Source organism: Malus domestica, chromosome 06 (genome assembly GCF_042453785.1).
Source record: "Malus domestica chromosome 06, GDT2T_hap1".
Classification (NCBI taxonomy): domain Eukaryota; kingdom Viridiplantae; phylum Streptophyta; class Magnoliopsida; order Rosales; family Rosaceae; genus Malus; species Malus domestica.
This window is the reverse complement of record NC_091666.1, coordinates 23,719,962-23,732,839: the sequence shown is the minus strand read 5'-3', so window position 1 is coordinate 23,732,839 and position 12,878 is coordinate 23,719,962. Positions and strand designations below refer to the sequence as shown.

The window sequence follows — 12,878 nt, the reverse complement described above, 5'->3', positions numbered from 1 at the left end:
CGTCTCACGACTACAAACCCACCAAATATTCAACGAACCCGCAGAACAATATAAAAACATATTTTTCTTCTAAAAAGCTTAAACATTCAACACTTTGACCCCCACAATTTGAATCCGAATCCTGATTCTGCCGCTAGATCTGAGTCAATGTGAATCACTTGTTCAGGTTGATTGTTTGGCAGCAAAATTCAGGGTACTGTAACATACGCGTTTAACCGACAACACAAATGTAACAAAGACCTTTCTCTGACATTTCAATTCACACACATTTGTGACCTTCATCACATAAAACTAGATAACAAATATAATAATAATAATAATAATAATAATAATAATAATAATAATATGTACTGTGCACTACGACAAACGTGGCTGGCTAATGCACATTACAGCTCCTCATCAATAATTAATCACACTTAAGCCAAATGTCACACCTGTTTACAGCCCATAATCCTCAAATACGACAAATCATTCCCTGTCGTAAACCAAATGATTGAGTCCGGTAGCCCAAAGTTACAAAGCTCATAGGCCCAAATAAGGCCCAAATAAGGCCCAAATCCGGCCCAATCAAGCCCAAAGGTTTCGGTCCATAAATATTCTCTTCTCTTCTTCCGGTCCCTGTGTCGTTGCCTGACACTCGTCCTTCGCTCATTTCTTCAACATGTAAAACGATGTGGAGGAGCACCCGCGTCCCCTACCGCCATGTATCCCCGAGGGAATATTCTCGAATATGCCCTCCGCCGCCCGCGGGCGGCGAGCCGCTCATCCGGGTGTCAAACCACGTGGCTAAATTGGGCCCGCCGAAGGAAGGCCCGAAGCCGAGGCAACTCCTGTCTTTGCCGCCTTTTCCCGGCCACCCTTTGCCGGGGAAGAGGTCACACGAAGACGGCGCCGTTTCGCGCGTCACCGCCGTCAGCTGGGTTAAGTATTACTTCGACGAGATTCGTGACTCTGCCATTCAGTCCCACTTCAACAAAGGCCTTGTGAGTGAACTACTGGAGCGTAATATTTTTAAATTTAATTTTCAAAAAGATCTAATTATTTAATTTTTTGAATTTCATAGGTTCAGATGGAATGCCCAAATTTGATTGAAAAGGAAGGGCGAGTGAAACCCATGAGACAGGTAACGATGCTTGCTTGTAAATTTGCAATCTTTCAGTAGCTTGAGCTTTTGGATTTGTGTTTGATTTGAATTTTGATGCGGGTTTCAATTCATTTGCAAATAGATTAGGCCTAGTGATGTAGTGGATGTTGGGGCAAGAGTGTTTGTGCCGGTTTCGGTTGCCGAGAGTAGGGTTTCGAGGAGATTCGACTGCATTCCAAGCGGAACATTAAACCCGAATGCTGATGAGATTAAATACTTGCAGAGGCTTGTCAAGTACAAGGCATGTTTTTGAGTTTAATTCCTACTTAGTCTGTGTTTGTTTGATGTTTTTAGTGCAGGCATTTTGTTTTTTCAGTGCGTTTTTGCTTCTTACTATTGGTTTTTTTTCGTGAATTTTCAGGACTCTGCTATCATCGTGCTGAACAAGCCCCCGAAATTGCCAGTCAAGGTTGGCATCTATATACAGTTCCGTTCGACGTGTGTTCAGTGTTCTACTGTTTTATTTTACCAGCTTAGTGTCACCATTTGATTTCTGAAGGTCAATGATTTTGCTAGGGTAATCTGCCTGTACATAACGGCATGGATGCATTGGCAGCGGCAGCGTTATCTTATGATTGTAAAGAAGGTCCTAAGTTGGTAAGATTTTAATTTTGTGACTCCCTTCAAATAAAATTGCGAGGAAGACTAAGAAGCAAATTTGTTCCTTCATATCGTAACAGCTAGTTGTATTATTTAACTGTTTGTATGAGCAGTCTAGGATTCTTGTTTTCCTTTGAACTTATTTCATTCTCCAATACATTTAGCGGTTGTTGATTATCTTGTTTTTGGTGTGCATATTCATATCAGGTTCATCGGCTTGACACAGAGAGCAGTGGCCTCCACTTAATGGGGAGAACAAGAGAGAGTGTTTCTCTTCTGCAATGGTTATACACTGACATCAATAAGGGAAAATCGCCATGCAAGGTAACATACCCCATATTGCCATGCACTCTGTGTTATACGAAGCAGTGACATATAATATCGGATATTAAATTATGGTAACAAATTTTATTCTTAAGGCTGATATGTTTCTGGGTAATTTTAGGCATGGAACGATGCATGCGATGCAAAATATCAGAGTTATTGGGCATTGGTCATTGGCTCTCCAAAGGAGAAGGAAGGCTTGATCTGTGCTCCTCTTACAAAGGTTCTCTATCTCTCTCTAAATTCAGTTTCCTAGTTTCTAATTTCTAATGTGTTGAAAGAAAAATTGTGTTTGCAGGTTGTTCTTGACGATGGGAAGACAGAGAGGGTCATCTTGGCTCATCAATCAGGTTTCCAAACTTCCCAACAGGCTATAACTCAATATCGGGTACTTGGCCCTACAATAAATGGATGCTCATGGATTGAGTTACGTCCACTCACTAGTCGGAAGCATCAGGTATAAAGTATAGTAAACATTGGCCGATACTGAATTTTGGGGTGTCACTGATTTCATTTCTTCTGCATTTGTACAGCTCCGTGTCCATTGTGCTGAAGCCCTCGGTACGCCAATTGTGGGCGACTTTAAGTACGGGTGGTTTGTGCACAAGAGATGGAAACAAATACCCCAAGTTGATATTGAGCCAACATCTGGGCTACCATACAAGTTGCGGAGGCCAGCAGGCCTGGATGTGCAGAAGGGAAGTGTTCTGTCAAAAGTTCCTCTGTTACATCTACACTGTAGAGAGCTCGTACTTCCGAATATTGCCAAGTTCCTTCTGTTATTGGATCAGAAACTGGACGACCAGCACCCTGCAGTTGTTTCGAAACCAGATCTCCTCCGGTTTTGTGCCTCAATGCCTTCCCACATGAAAATTAGTTGGAATCTCATGTCATCCTACTTAGTTTAAAGAAGGGCAGTTCGCGTTGTAGAACCTGATTTTCGATACTGTAAACATGATTTTCGTAGGGTCTACTCTTATTGTATGTAAATTTGTTGACTTAACAAATTATTTACAAAGAATCGAATTTTATGATTGCTTTCAGAGTTGACGAAAACTAATAACAGCGATCAATATTTCGACACGTCAATTACATTGAAAGAATGTCTGAACCTTTATTCATAATCTTCACAAGAAGAAACGAAAACTCTTATGTATGTCAAATGGGGGCTCTTTCTTTGAACACTTACAAGTGTGGTGATTAATTTGAAATTTGTAATGAACATTAGCATTAATCCTCCCTTAACATTAAATTCCTTCGTAAATCGAACACCGACATTTACTCAGTGTCACAAAGACGATCTCCAGGAGGACATGAACAAGCAGCACCTACATGCTGAACTGACCATCTTCTATTCCCGGAGTCATGCTTAATATTGATTCCTTTCCCGGAGGTATGATATTACCGTTTGCTTCATCATTTTGCTTCATTTTTTTGGAGTACAAATTCTAAACCTGTTCTGTTGGCATCGGTTGGGAACTAAGAAGTCTTTCTGCCTCATCATTTGCTTCAACTTGTATTCTCCATCTCTGCAGAGAAAAGCAATCGATACACAAACAACATGGATCAGAGGAATGCGATATTTGTTCTCTAGGTTACGAAAAAGAGGGAATTCGAAGTGAAAGGGGATGCCTCTTCAAGGTTTTCTAGCTCCATGGTTTGCTGTATCTGTTCAGCAATATTTTCCTGTGAACAAGCACCCCCTCGTTAGCTTGTTTAAAGGCATATACAGGGAGAGGAACAACTATGTAATCAGTTTGAGCTTACCACATTGCTTGCTGCTTCAGCAGCAAGAACATCGGAGTCCAGTTCTACCTCAATTTCGATCATTGATGAAATCTGATAAGTGGATGGCATGACTATATTAGTTGATAACATATTTTGGGGAGAGATGGGTGGTTAAGTTGTGTCTAAAGAGAAGAATCATACCCTTGCATAGCTGTCAATAAGTTCAATTCGTCCCCTGAGAGAACTTTCCAAGCCTTCTCGGACCCTTTTGACTTTACTTCTTCGAGCGCTAGATATTAACAAAAACAAAAGAACATTGTATTAGAGTAGCGAACTACATCAGATAAAAAAATTTATCACACAGGCGAGCTAACTTGCTATTCGCTGCATAGCTTAAAGGAAGAGCAATAACGTTGAAGTGTTTTACCGATAAGAAGGCTCTCCTACAGCAACAATTTTGTTCTCAAGTTGGCACATCCGAGCCAACATCCAGACCTGCACACGAAATAAGTGATCATCTATCTTATATCTTCAATACATTCTGTTAACTTATGCATGAAAAGAAAGGTGCAAAAATTGATTGGTGCCGCAAAATCGTTGAATGACAATTTCTATCATTGATGAATACCTCTCTTAGCAACTATTTTGAAATATTTCTTCAGATTTGTGGAGACTAGATTACCTTTTTATGATCATAAAGCTACTCACTTGAAAACTTTACTAAAGACCCACAACTAGCATGGAGCTTACCTCTTTTTCAGCAGATTCTTTTAGGCCCTTTATACGAGATTGGAGTGTGTCATATTGCGATAAAAGTTGCTGCTTGATGGCAACTGTATCCACTATTCTCCGAGGAAGCTGACAAAACAACCAAGTATAAGAACAACATCCATTTCTCAGTTCAAAACTTTCTTGACTAGAATATATAGACTGAGCAAACAAAACTACTTGCATCGCCCGAAAACATCTAGAATAACTTAAGAATTTAAAAGTTATCCTCAAAGAAGGAAACAGATACTAGTTGTGAGGAAACTGAAATCTAAGGAGCAAAATTTTTTTTCGTTTCCTTTTGAAAAGGGGAGGACGTGATTTGGGAATCACCTATTACAGTTATTATAGAAGAAAAAACTAGCTTACTGCTTACACGATTTAATTGGGGGACAACCAATGTGTTCAGAGTAACTCCAACAGCAAGAGATGCTACTGCAGCAACTGGAAGGAATTGGGGGAAGGTGGGGTCTATAACTCCAGAGGCGGCATTTCCAGAGGCCAAAACAGCAACAATTGGAAAAAGTACAGAGGGGTTAGTTAGCAACGATCCTCCATCCTTTAAGGGGGCTCTTAATAGTTTTGACTCCCGGCCATCTTCATGGTTTGTCAAGCAGATAGGCTCCCCAGGGTAAAAATTTGGTGCCTTAGGACTAAATTTTAAGGGACCAACCTCTCTGTAAACACTTGATGGAGCTGCTAGAGCAATTGTTACCCTTTCTCCTTCCTGTGCTGGGAGATCAACTGTTTCAGTAGCAAACCTGTTTGTACGTGCCATACCAGATGGGGTTTGTACCTGAAAAAAGAGAGGGAAAATGATGATCAACAATAATCCAACATGGTCCAGGAATGCCGTGCATCTAAAATCGGAAATTGAACATTCATAATGAGTATAGTATACCACAATGGAGTGAACAGCCGCAGGAATACTTTGCTTCATTATGTTCAGGAATCTTAGTCCCCTTTTCCAAGCTGGAACATCCATGCTGCGTTCGTCATGAGGAGATCCTTAGAAAAATTCAATATCCCAGGATCAACACCACACACATATTAGCTGTGTGATTTACATAAAATTAGAATGTGATAAGTTTGATGTATATTCCCAATATATAACACTACTTACTGTACAAATGATTTTGGCCATGTTCACAAGCATAGATAGACAATAGATAATGCTAAATTTAAAGCATATAAGAATTCCAACCTGATTTCTTCTGACTCAATGCTAGCTATGTTGCCAGAAATAAGTTCGTACTGGTAGCAGCACTTCGCACATGACACTACCTGAACATTAACTGGCATGAGCAGCAGCTGCTTTTCGAACAAAAAATCCCAACTAAGGGAGTAGGATTAATCGTCAGAAGATGGGTTCAAAGATTTTTGTCAAGGATACCTGAATACCATGTTGTGGTTGTGCAACAGCAACAGCTATCATACAGCTAGGACACCTAACAACCTTCCCAAATGGAACCTGCAAACACCAAATCAAGTGTGATGGTCTTCACGAGGCCAAGAAAAAGTGAATAATATAAAACAAGACTAAAAGGTGCATACAATGCTTTCTGACTAACAATTTTAGGAGTCCAAAGTATAAAGCTCAACACATTAAAACCAACACAGCCAACATAAGCCAGTGAGAGGTAGTTAAAGCTAGCAATTCTGGTTTCCTTAAAAAGTTGCAATTCTAATTGCTTGGAGCAAATCCAAACGTGGAAAGTGTTAGTATGTAAGTTGTTGAGCTGATTAGAAAACATTACAAGGTTGTTATGTGTGTTATGTCTCAGCTCATAGGCTGAGCTATTGTGTAAAAATGTGATGTGTTGATTAAGTCTCATAGGGATTATCATTTGACAAGTGTCTTGATCTTAAGATAGATTGTTATGGTTGGTTGAGATTGAATTGAGGTTATGTCTCTCTCTCTCTCTCATCTCCATCAGTTAAGTGTCTTTTCGAGCTCATATGCTTAGCATGAAATACAATGATAGAAGTTCAATAGTTATGCTCTGTGTGTGTTCTTCCTCCGAATTCATCATCTAAATCTTTCCGAATCTCTCTCAAATACTGTTAGATTTATTGTGTAGCTGTGTTGCTTTTTTCTAACATGGCCTCAGAGCCAGGTTGGATCTAAATTTCTGGGTGTCGTTTCTACAAGTGGGTGAGCTCGGATTCACAGCAAAAGCTTATTGCAGTGATTCGAGTGTCTAACATGGCTGGATCTGGAGGAGGAGAACTCCGAGCGCCAATCTTCAATGGCGAGAATTTTGATTTCTGGCAAATCAAAATGAAGACCATCTTTCGCTCGTATGAACAGTGGAATATGGTTGAGAGTGGGAACAGAGCTCCGGCAAAGGAGGAGGAACTCACAGAGGCAGAGAGGAAGCTACTGCGAGAGAATGTGGTCAAGGATGCTAGAGCACTGGCTATTATTCAAGGTGCCGTTTCAGATCAAATTTTCCCGAGGATTGCAACTCAGGAAAGTGCGAAGGCTATGTGGGACATCTTGAAACAAGAGTTTGATGGTGATAAGCAAGTAAGATCTGTGAAACTTCAAGGTCTTAGGCGAGATTTTGAATATACTCGCATGAATGATAATGAATCTCTTTCTGTGTATATTGCTAAATTGTTTGATCTGATTAATCAAATGAAGAGCTATGGTGAAGATCTGAGTAATCAAAGAATTGTTCAGAAATTGATAATCAGTTTACCTAAGTCCTATGATAGTATTGCAGCTGTGATAGAGAATACTAAGGATTTAGACACCATAGATGCACAAGATGTTATAGCTATCTTGAAGGGGTATGAACAAAGGTTGGATAGACATGGAGAGCGTAGTATGGAGAAAGCATTTGCTAGTTTGAAATTTGCCCCGAAGTCCAATAAGTTCGATGGCCAGCCAAACAGTAACAAATATCACAAGAATTTTAAGCCAAAAGAGAAACAATGGAGTAACAAGGGTGATTGGAGTAATAAGGTTGGATTCACTGTGAAGAATGAGGCAAACAACACTGGGGATAAGTGTAAATTCTGTGATAGACTTCACTATGGAGAGTGTTGGGTTAAAAACAAGGTCAAGTGTCACAAGTGCAACAAAATTGGGCATATTGCAAGGTACTGTAATGCGAACAAGATTGTGCAACAGGTGAACTTTGCTAATCAGGTTGATGAAACTGGAAATCTGTTTTAGGCAAATCATTCTGGAGAAGTGAAGAAGATAAGTGATGAATGGTACATAGATAGTTGATGTAGTAGCCATATGACATCCAGAGAAGACTTACTTGTTGATATTGACAGAGGAGTGAAAGCCAAGGTCCAAGTTGGAACTGGAGTCTTGGTTGAAGTTGAAGGGAAGGGAACACTGATCATTGAAACAATAAAGGGTCGAAGATATATAAAGGAAGTTATGCTTGTACCTGGTCTTGCAGAAAATTTGCTAAGTGTGGGACAGATGACTGAGCACGGTTACTTTCTTTACAAAATTTGCTAAGTTTGATAGATCTTTACAAAACTTGGTGGTCAGTGTGAAGCAGAAAGGAAATAGATGTTTTCCTTTAATTCTTAACACAAACAAGGAGCTTGCATTGAGGACAAATGTGCAGGAGTGTGTTAGGATATGGCACAAGAGGTTTGGTCACCTCAATTTCAGCAGTCTCAAATTATTACAGAGTCAAGGGATGGTTTTGGGACTGCCTGAAATCCAAGACAGTGAAACTGTGTGTCAAAGTTGTGCACTGGGGAAGAATCACAGGGAACCATTTCCCAAAGAATCAATGTGGAGAGCAAAGGAACCACTTGAATTAATACACTCAGATGTGTGTGGTCCCATGCAAACATCAAGTCTAAGTGGAAATCGATACTTTATTACCTTCATAGATGATTATTCAAGAATGTGCTGGGTATATTTCTTGAGAAACAAATCAGAGGCCTTCTATGTGTTTAAGAAATTTAAAGCCATGGTTGAGCTTCAAAGTGGATACCATGTAAAGAAACTGAGAATAGATAGAGGAGGAGAGTTCAACTCAAATGATTTTGGAAAGTTTTGTGAAGATTTGGGGATAGAAAGACAGCTCACAATTGCATACTCTCCACAGCAAAATGGAGTAGCAGAAAGGAAAAACAGGACAATTGTGGAGATGGCAAAATGCATGATTCATGAGAAAGAACTTCCATACAATCTCTGGTGTGAAGCAGTAAACACATCTGTGTATCTGCCAAACAGAAGTCCTACAAAGGCAGTGAAGAACACTACACCTTTTGAGAAATTCAGTGGAAGAAAACCTGGGGTTAAACACTTGAAAGTGTTTGGTTCAGTATGTTATTCTCTTATTCTAGAGAATCTAAGGCACAAATTAGAAGAAACAAGTGTCATGGGTGTTTTCATTGGATATGGTACTTGTGAAAAGGGGTATAGGGTACTGAATCCTTTAACTCAAAAGGTCTTGTTATCCAGAGATGTAATTTTTGATGAGAATGGTAGATGGGACTGGGAGAAACACAAAGTCAAGGAAGTTTGTATTCCTTTATCTGCAGTTGAATCTTCAGATTTTGATAAAATGATGAGATGTCTGGATCTCATGAACAAGGAGGATCTGACGGGTCTCAAATTCAAGCTGGAAGTTCTCCAGTCACTGCCATTGGTGAATCAAGAAGCTCACTGGTCTCACCTCAGTATGATAATACTCCACTGAGGTATAGGAACCCGAGTGAGATCTATGAGAGATGCCACCTATGTATCGTTGAACTTGAGTCCTTTGATGAAGCTGCACAGGATGAAGCATGGAAAAAGGCAATGAAGGATGAAATGAATATGATTGAGAAAAATCAGACATGGGAGTTGGTGAGAAGACCTTCAAATAAGCCTGTGATTGGGGTAAAATGGGTGTATAAAACAAAGTTAAATTTGGATGGGACAGTTCAAAAGAACAAGGCTAGACTTGTTGCAAAAGGCTATGCACAAAAGCCTGGAATTGATTTTAATGAGACTTTTGCACCTGTTGCAACTCTACTTGCACTAGCAGCAAAGAATAAATGGAAGTTATTTCAACTAGATGTGAAATCAGCTTTTCTGAATGGTGCATTAGAAGAGGAGGTATATATTGAACAACCAAATGGGTTTGTGGTGCAAGAAGAGGAAGAAAAGGTTTACAGACTGCATAAAGCTTTGTATGGTCTAAAACAAGCACCTAGGGCCTGGTATGGTGAAATAGACTCATACCTTATGCTTTGTGGGTTTAAGAAAAGCATCAGTGAGGCAACTCTGTACACCAAGTGCAAGGGAGACACAGAATTGATCATAGTATCCATCTATGTTGATGATATTATATATACTGGAAATTGTCAAGAGTTAATGGATGTTTTCAAAACTGAGATGATGCATAAGTATGAGATGACAGATCTTGGTCTTTTACACCATTTTCTTGGTATAGGAGTGATACAAACTGAGGAGTGTATTTTCATTCATTAGAGAAACTTGCTTTATCTCTACTGAAGAAATTTGGACTTCAGAATTGCAAATCTGTGAGTACTCCTTTGGTTCCAAGTGATAAACTAAGAAAAGAAGATGGAAGTGGAGCTGCAGATGAAGCTCAATATAGACAGATTGTAGGTAGTTTGTTATATCTCACAGCAACTAGACCTGATATAATGTACGCTGCTTGTCTATTATCTCGGTTTATGCATTGTCCCACTAACAAGCACTATGGAACAGCAAAGAGAGTATTGAGATATGTTCAAGGAACTCTTGATTTTGGTTTGGAATACAAGAAAGGTGAAGGAACACTCTTAATGGGATACTGTGACAATGATTGGAGTGGCTCAGAGGATGATATGAAAAGCACATCCGGGTATGCTTTTACTTTTGGCAATGGGATTTTCTCTTGGTCTTCAGTCAAGCAACAATGTGTTGCACTATCCACAGCCGAAGCAGAGTATATCAGTGCTTCTGAAGCAGCAGCACAGGCTACTTGGTTGAGATTTGTTCTAGAGGATTTTGGTGAAATGCAAACAGTTGCAACACCAATGAATTGTGACAATACATCAGCCATAGCCATCACTAAGAATCCTATCTTTCATCAGAAGACCAAGCATATAAACAGAAGATATCACTTCATAAAGGAAGCATTGCAGCAAGGAGTAATTGACTTGATTCACTGTCCTACTAAGGAGCAAATAGCAGATATTTTTACAAAAGCATTGACAAGGGAGCAGTTCACTTACTTGAGAGATCTTCTTGGAGTGAAATCAGTTCACAACTTAAAGGGGAGTGTTAGTATGTAAGTTGTTGAGCTGATTAGAAAACATTACAAGGTTGTTATGTGTGTTATGTCTCAGCTCATAGGCTGAGCTATTGTGTAAAAATGTGATGTGTTGATTAAGTCTCATAGGGCTTATCATTTGACCAGTGTCTTGATCTTAAGATAGGTTGTTATGGTTGGTTGAGATTGAATTGAGGTTATGTCTCTCTCTCTCTCATCTCCATCAGTTAAGTGTCTTTTCGAGCTCATATGCTTAGCATGAAATACAATGATAGAAGTTCAATAGTTATGCTCTGTGTGTGTTCTTCCTCCGAATTCATCATCTAAATCTTTCCGAATATCTCTCTCAAATACTGTTAGATTTATTGTGTAGTTGTGTTGCTTTTTTCTAACAAAAAGACAAAAGCAAAACAATAATTGCTTTCACCTCCTCAGCAGGAGATACTCCAACTCGGCAAACATTGTTGATCATCCTCATGGCATCAGAAACCCTAAGTAATGCAGCTAGACCCAGAATCAATGATGTGTAAACACGCACATCTGGTCTGGACCATTTCCACCTCTCAACAAGAGGGCCATCTTCATTAACACCTGCCCAAAAACAAGTGAGCAATAAATTCAATGCCCCAAGATAAATTCCCCACCAAGTAAAGTACTAAAAACACCAGATGTTCATAAATTAAATTCATAAAAAAAATTATAACAAACACATACAATAGCCTAACGAGTTAGTAAGTTAATATGGTGTTAACCACTCATCTGGACCCTATCCATTATGTTTTCCATGAACTGAACCGATCATTGTTTACTTCATCATTCAAAGATCATCCGTAAAAAGCTCATTCAAATAAAAAAACCGTTCAGTTATCTAACTACAAACAGATAAATACACAGGCACGGTGTTGATAATCAATGAAATGTTCATAGCAATAATCAATCACATGGGTACACGTTTTAGTGAAATTTTGCAAGGATGATTTTTGAACGAGGCCCTAAAATAAGAAGGGTTCGAATCATGAGATTAAACTGTCTGTCGGGCTAACCCAAAATAAGCGGTTAGTGCTGTATTAAGTTACCAATCGGTTAGTGCTAGAGTGCTATTGTACATATATGTGTGCAATAGCTAGGCAAACTTTGCATAGAAGAACACTAATGGCCAAACCCATTTCCTTTTTGCATCCAAAGTTGAAATCTTTGAGTTTAAATGCTGGGTTATCATATAAAACAATTGAGCCTAAAACCATACCTTGATCAAAACTCGCACGCATTTCATAGAAAACAGAGAGAGCCAAGTCGCGGTTGTTCCGCTTAAGGGCAGCCGATATAATAGCACAGCAATCAGATACACTCACTACACCACCATTTCTGTCAGACATTTCAGCGATCAGCTGGAGTGCTTCCTGGGCATCTTTAGCACCCGATACTCTTCCAAGCAACTCAGCGTCCAACAGCTCAGAAACAGAGTCCTCTGCCAACCCACTGCCGTTTTGGGTCTCCCCCAATGAGGCTTTTACTCTGAGGAGCTTTGAGAAGTTGATGGAAGTGGATTGAATATTTCTGAACAAAAAAGTGGTGGTGGGAAAGATGGGAAGGGGCGGAGAAGGGTGGTGAGAGAGGCGGGAGAGCCATGGGGAGAGGGAGCTGAGGTTTATTAGAGTCATATGTGAGATGGGTTCGAAGCATTAAGCGTGGAGAACAGAGGTATAGTCTGTAATGGTGGAGGTCTCTATCTATCTCTAATCTCTCTGTGTGTGTATGGGCAATGGGGGTTTGTGGTGATAAAAGATGAGGAACGAGAGGTGGTTGTTGCAAGTTAGGAGTTGGGACAAGACGAGCGACAGGTATGGAAGTTTTAGTAACGTAGCATGAGGAAATATTCCGAAATGGATCTCTCCGGATCCATTATGTGGGATCCTAAGAATCCTCACATCTCAGCCGTTCATCGTGAATAAAAATTATTTGACTTTTATTATTTAAAATTAAACATAAATAGTACATGATAAAAACTAATCGCACGATATACGATAAACGGTTGAGATGTGAAGATCACTAGCATAAGGATC

General features: G+C 39.7%; 2 protein-coding genes across 5 annotated transcripts; one reads left to right on the top strand and one right to left on the bottom strand.

The window, feature by feature from the left end:
* Window positions 1–617: 617 nt before the first annotated feature.
* On the top strand, window positions 618–3,111 carry LOC103424992 (RNA pseudouridine synthase 3, mitochondrial). Of its 2 annotated transcripts, none has more exons than XM_070823998.1 (9): window positions 618–983; window positions 1,064–1,123; window positions 1,227–1,385; window positions 1,506–1,553; window positions 1,661–1,741; window positions 1,952–2,068; window positions 2,223–2,291; window positions 2,367–2,525; window positions 2,602–3,111. In XM_070823998.1, the coding sequence occupies exons 1-9, from the start codon at window positions 672–674 to the stop codon at window positions 2,974–2,976; spliced, it is 1,380 nt and encodes a 459-aa protein (XP_070680099.1). In that variant the 5' UTR covers window positions 618–671; the 3' UTR covers window positions 2,977–3,111. The 2 variants fall into 2 exon arrangements, with proteins under 2 accessions (XP_070680099.1, XP_008361299.4); XM_008363077.4 differs by having other exon boundaries at window positions 2,190–2,291.
* Window positions 3,112–3,157: 46 nt separating this feature from the next.
* Window positions 3,158–12,660, bottom strand: LOC103424991 (uncharacterized). Of its 3 annotated transcripts, none has more exons than XM_029103712.2 (12): window positions 12,062–12,660; window positions 11,243–11,406; window positions 5,958–6,035; window positions 5,769–5,848; window positions 5,466–5,550; window positions 4,941–5,360; window positions 4,547–4,654; window positions 4,224–4,291; window positions 3,998–4,085; window positions 3,836–3,907; window positions 3,701–3,754; window positions 3,158–3,597 (listed from the first exon to the last, which is right to left on the bottom strand). In XM_029103712.2, exons 1-12 carry the CDS (start codon window positions 12,474–12,476, stop codon window positions 3,517–3,519), a joined length of 1,713 nt encoding a protein of 570 aa, XP_028959545.2. In that variant the 5' UTR covers window positions 12,477–12,660; the 3' UTR covers window positions 3,158–3,516. The 3 variants fall into 3 exon arrangements, with proteins under 3 accessions (XP_028959545.2, XP_070680097.1, XP_070680098.1); XM_070823996.1 differs by having other exon boundaries at window positions 11,243–11,394; window positions 12,062–12,640; XM_070823997.1 differs by lacking the exon at window positions 3,701–3,754.
* Between the last annotated feature and the right edge of the window lie 218 nt (window positions 12,661–12,878).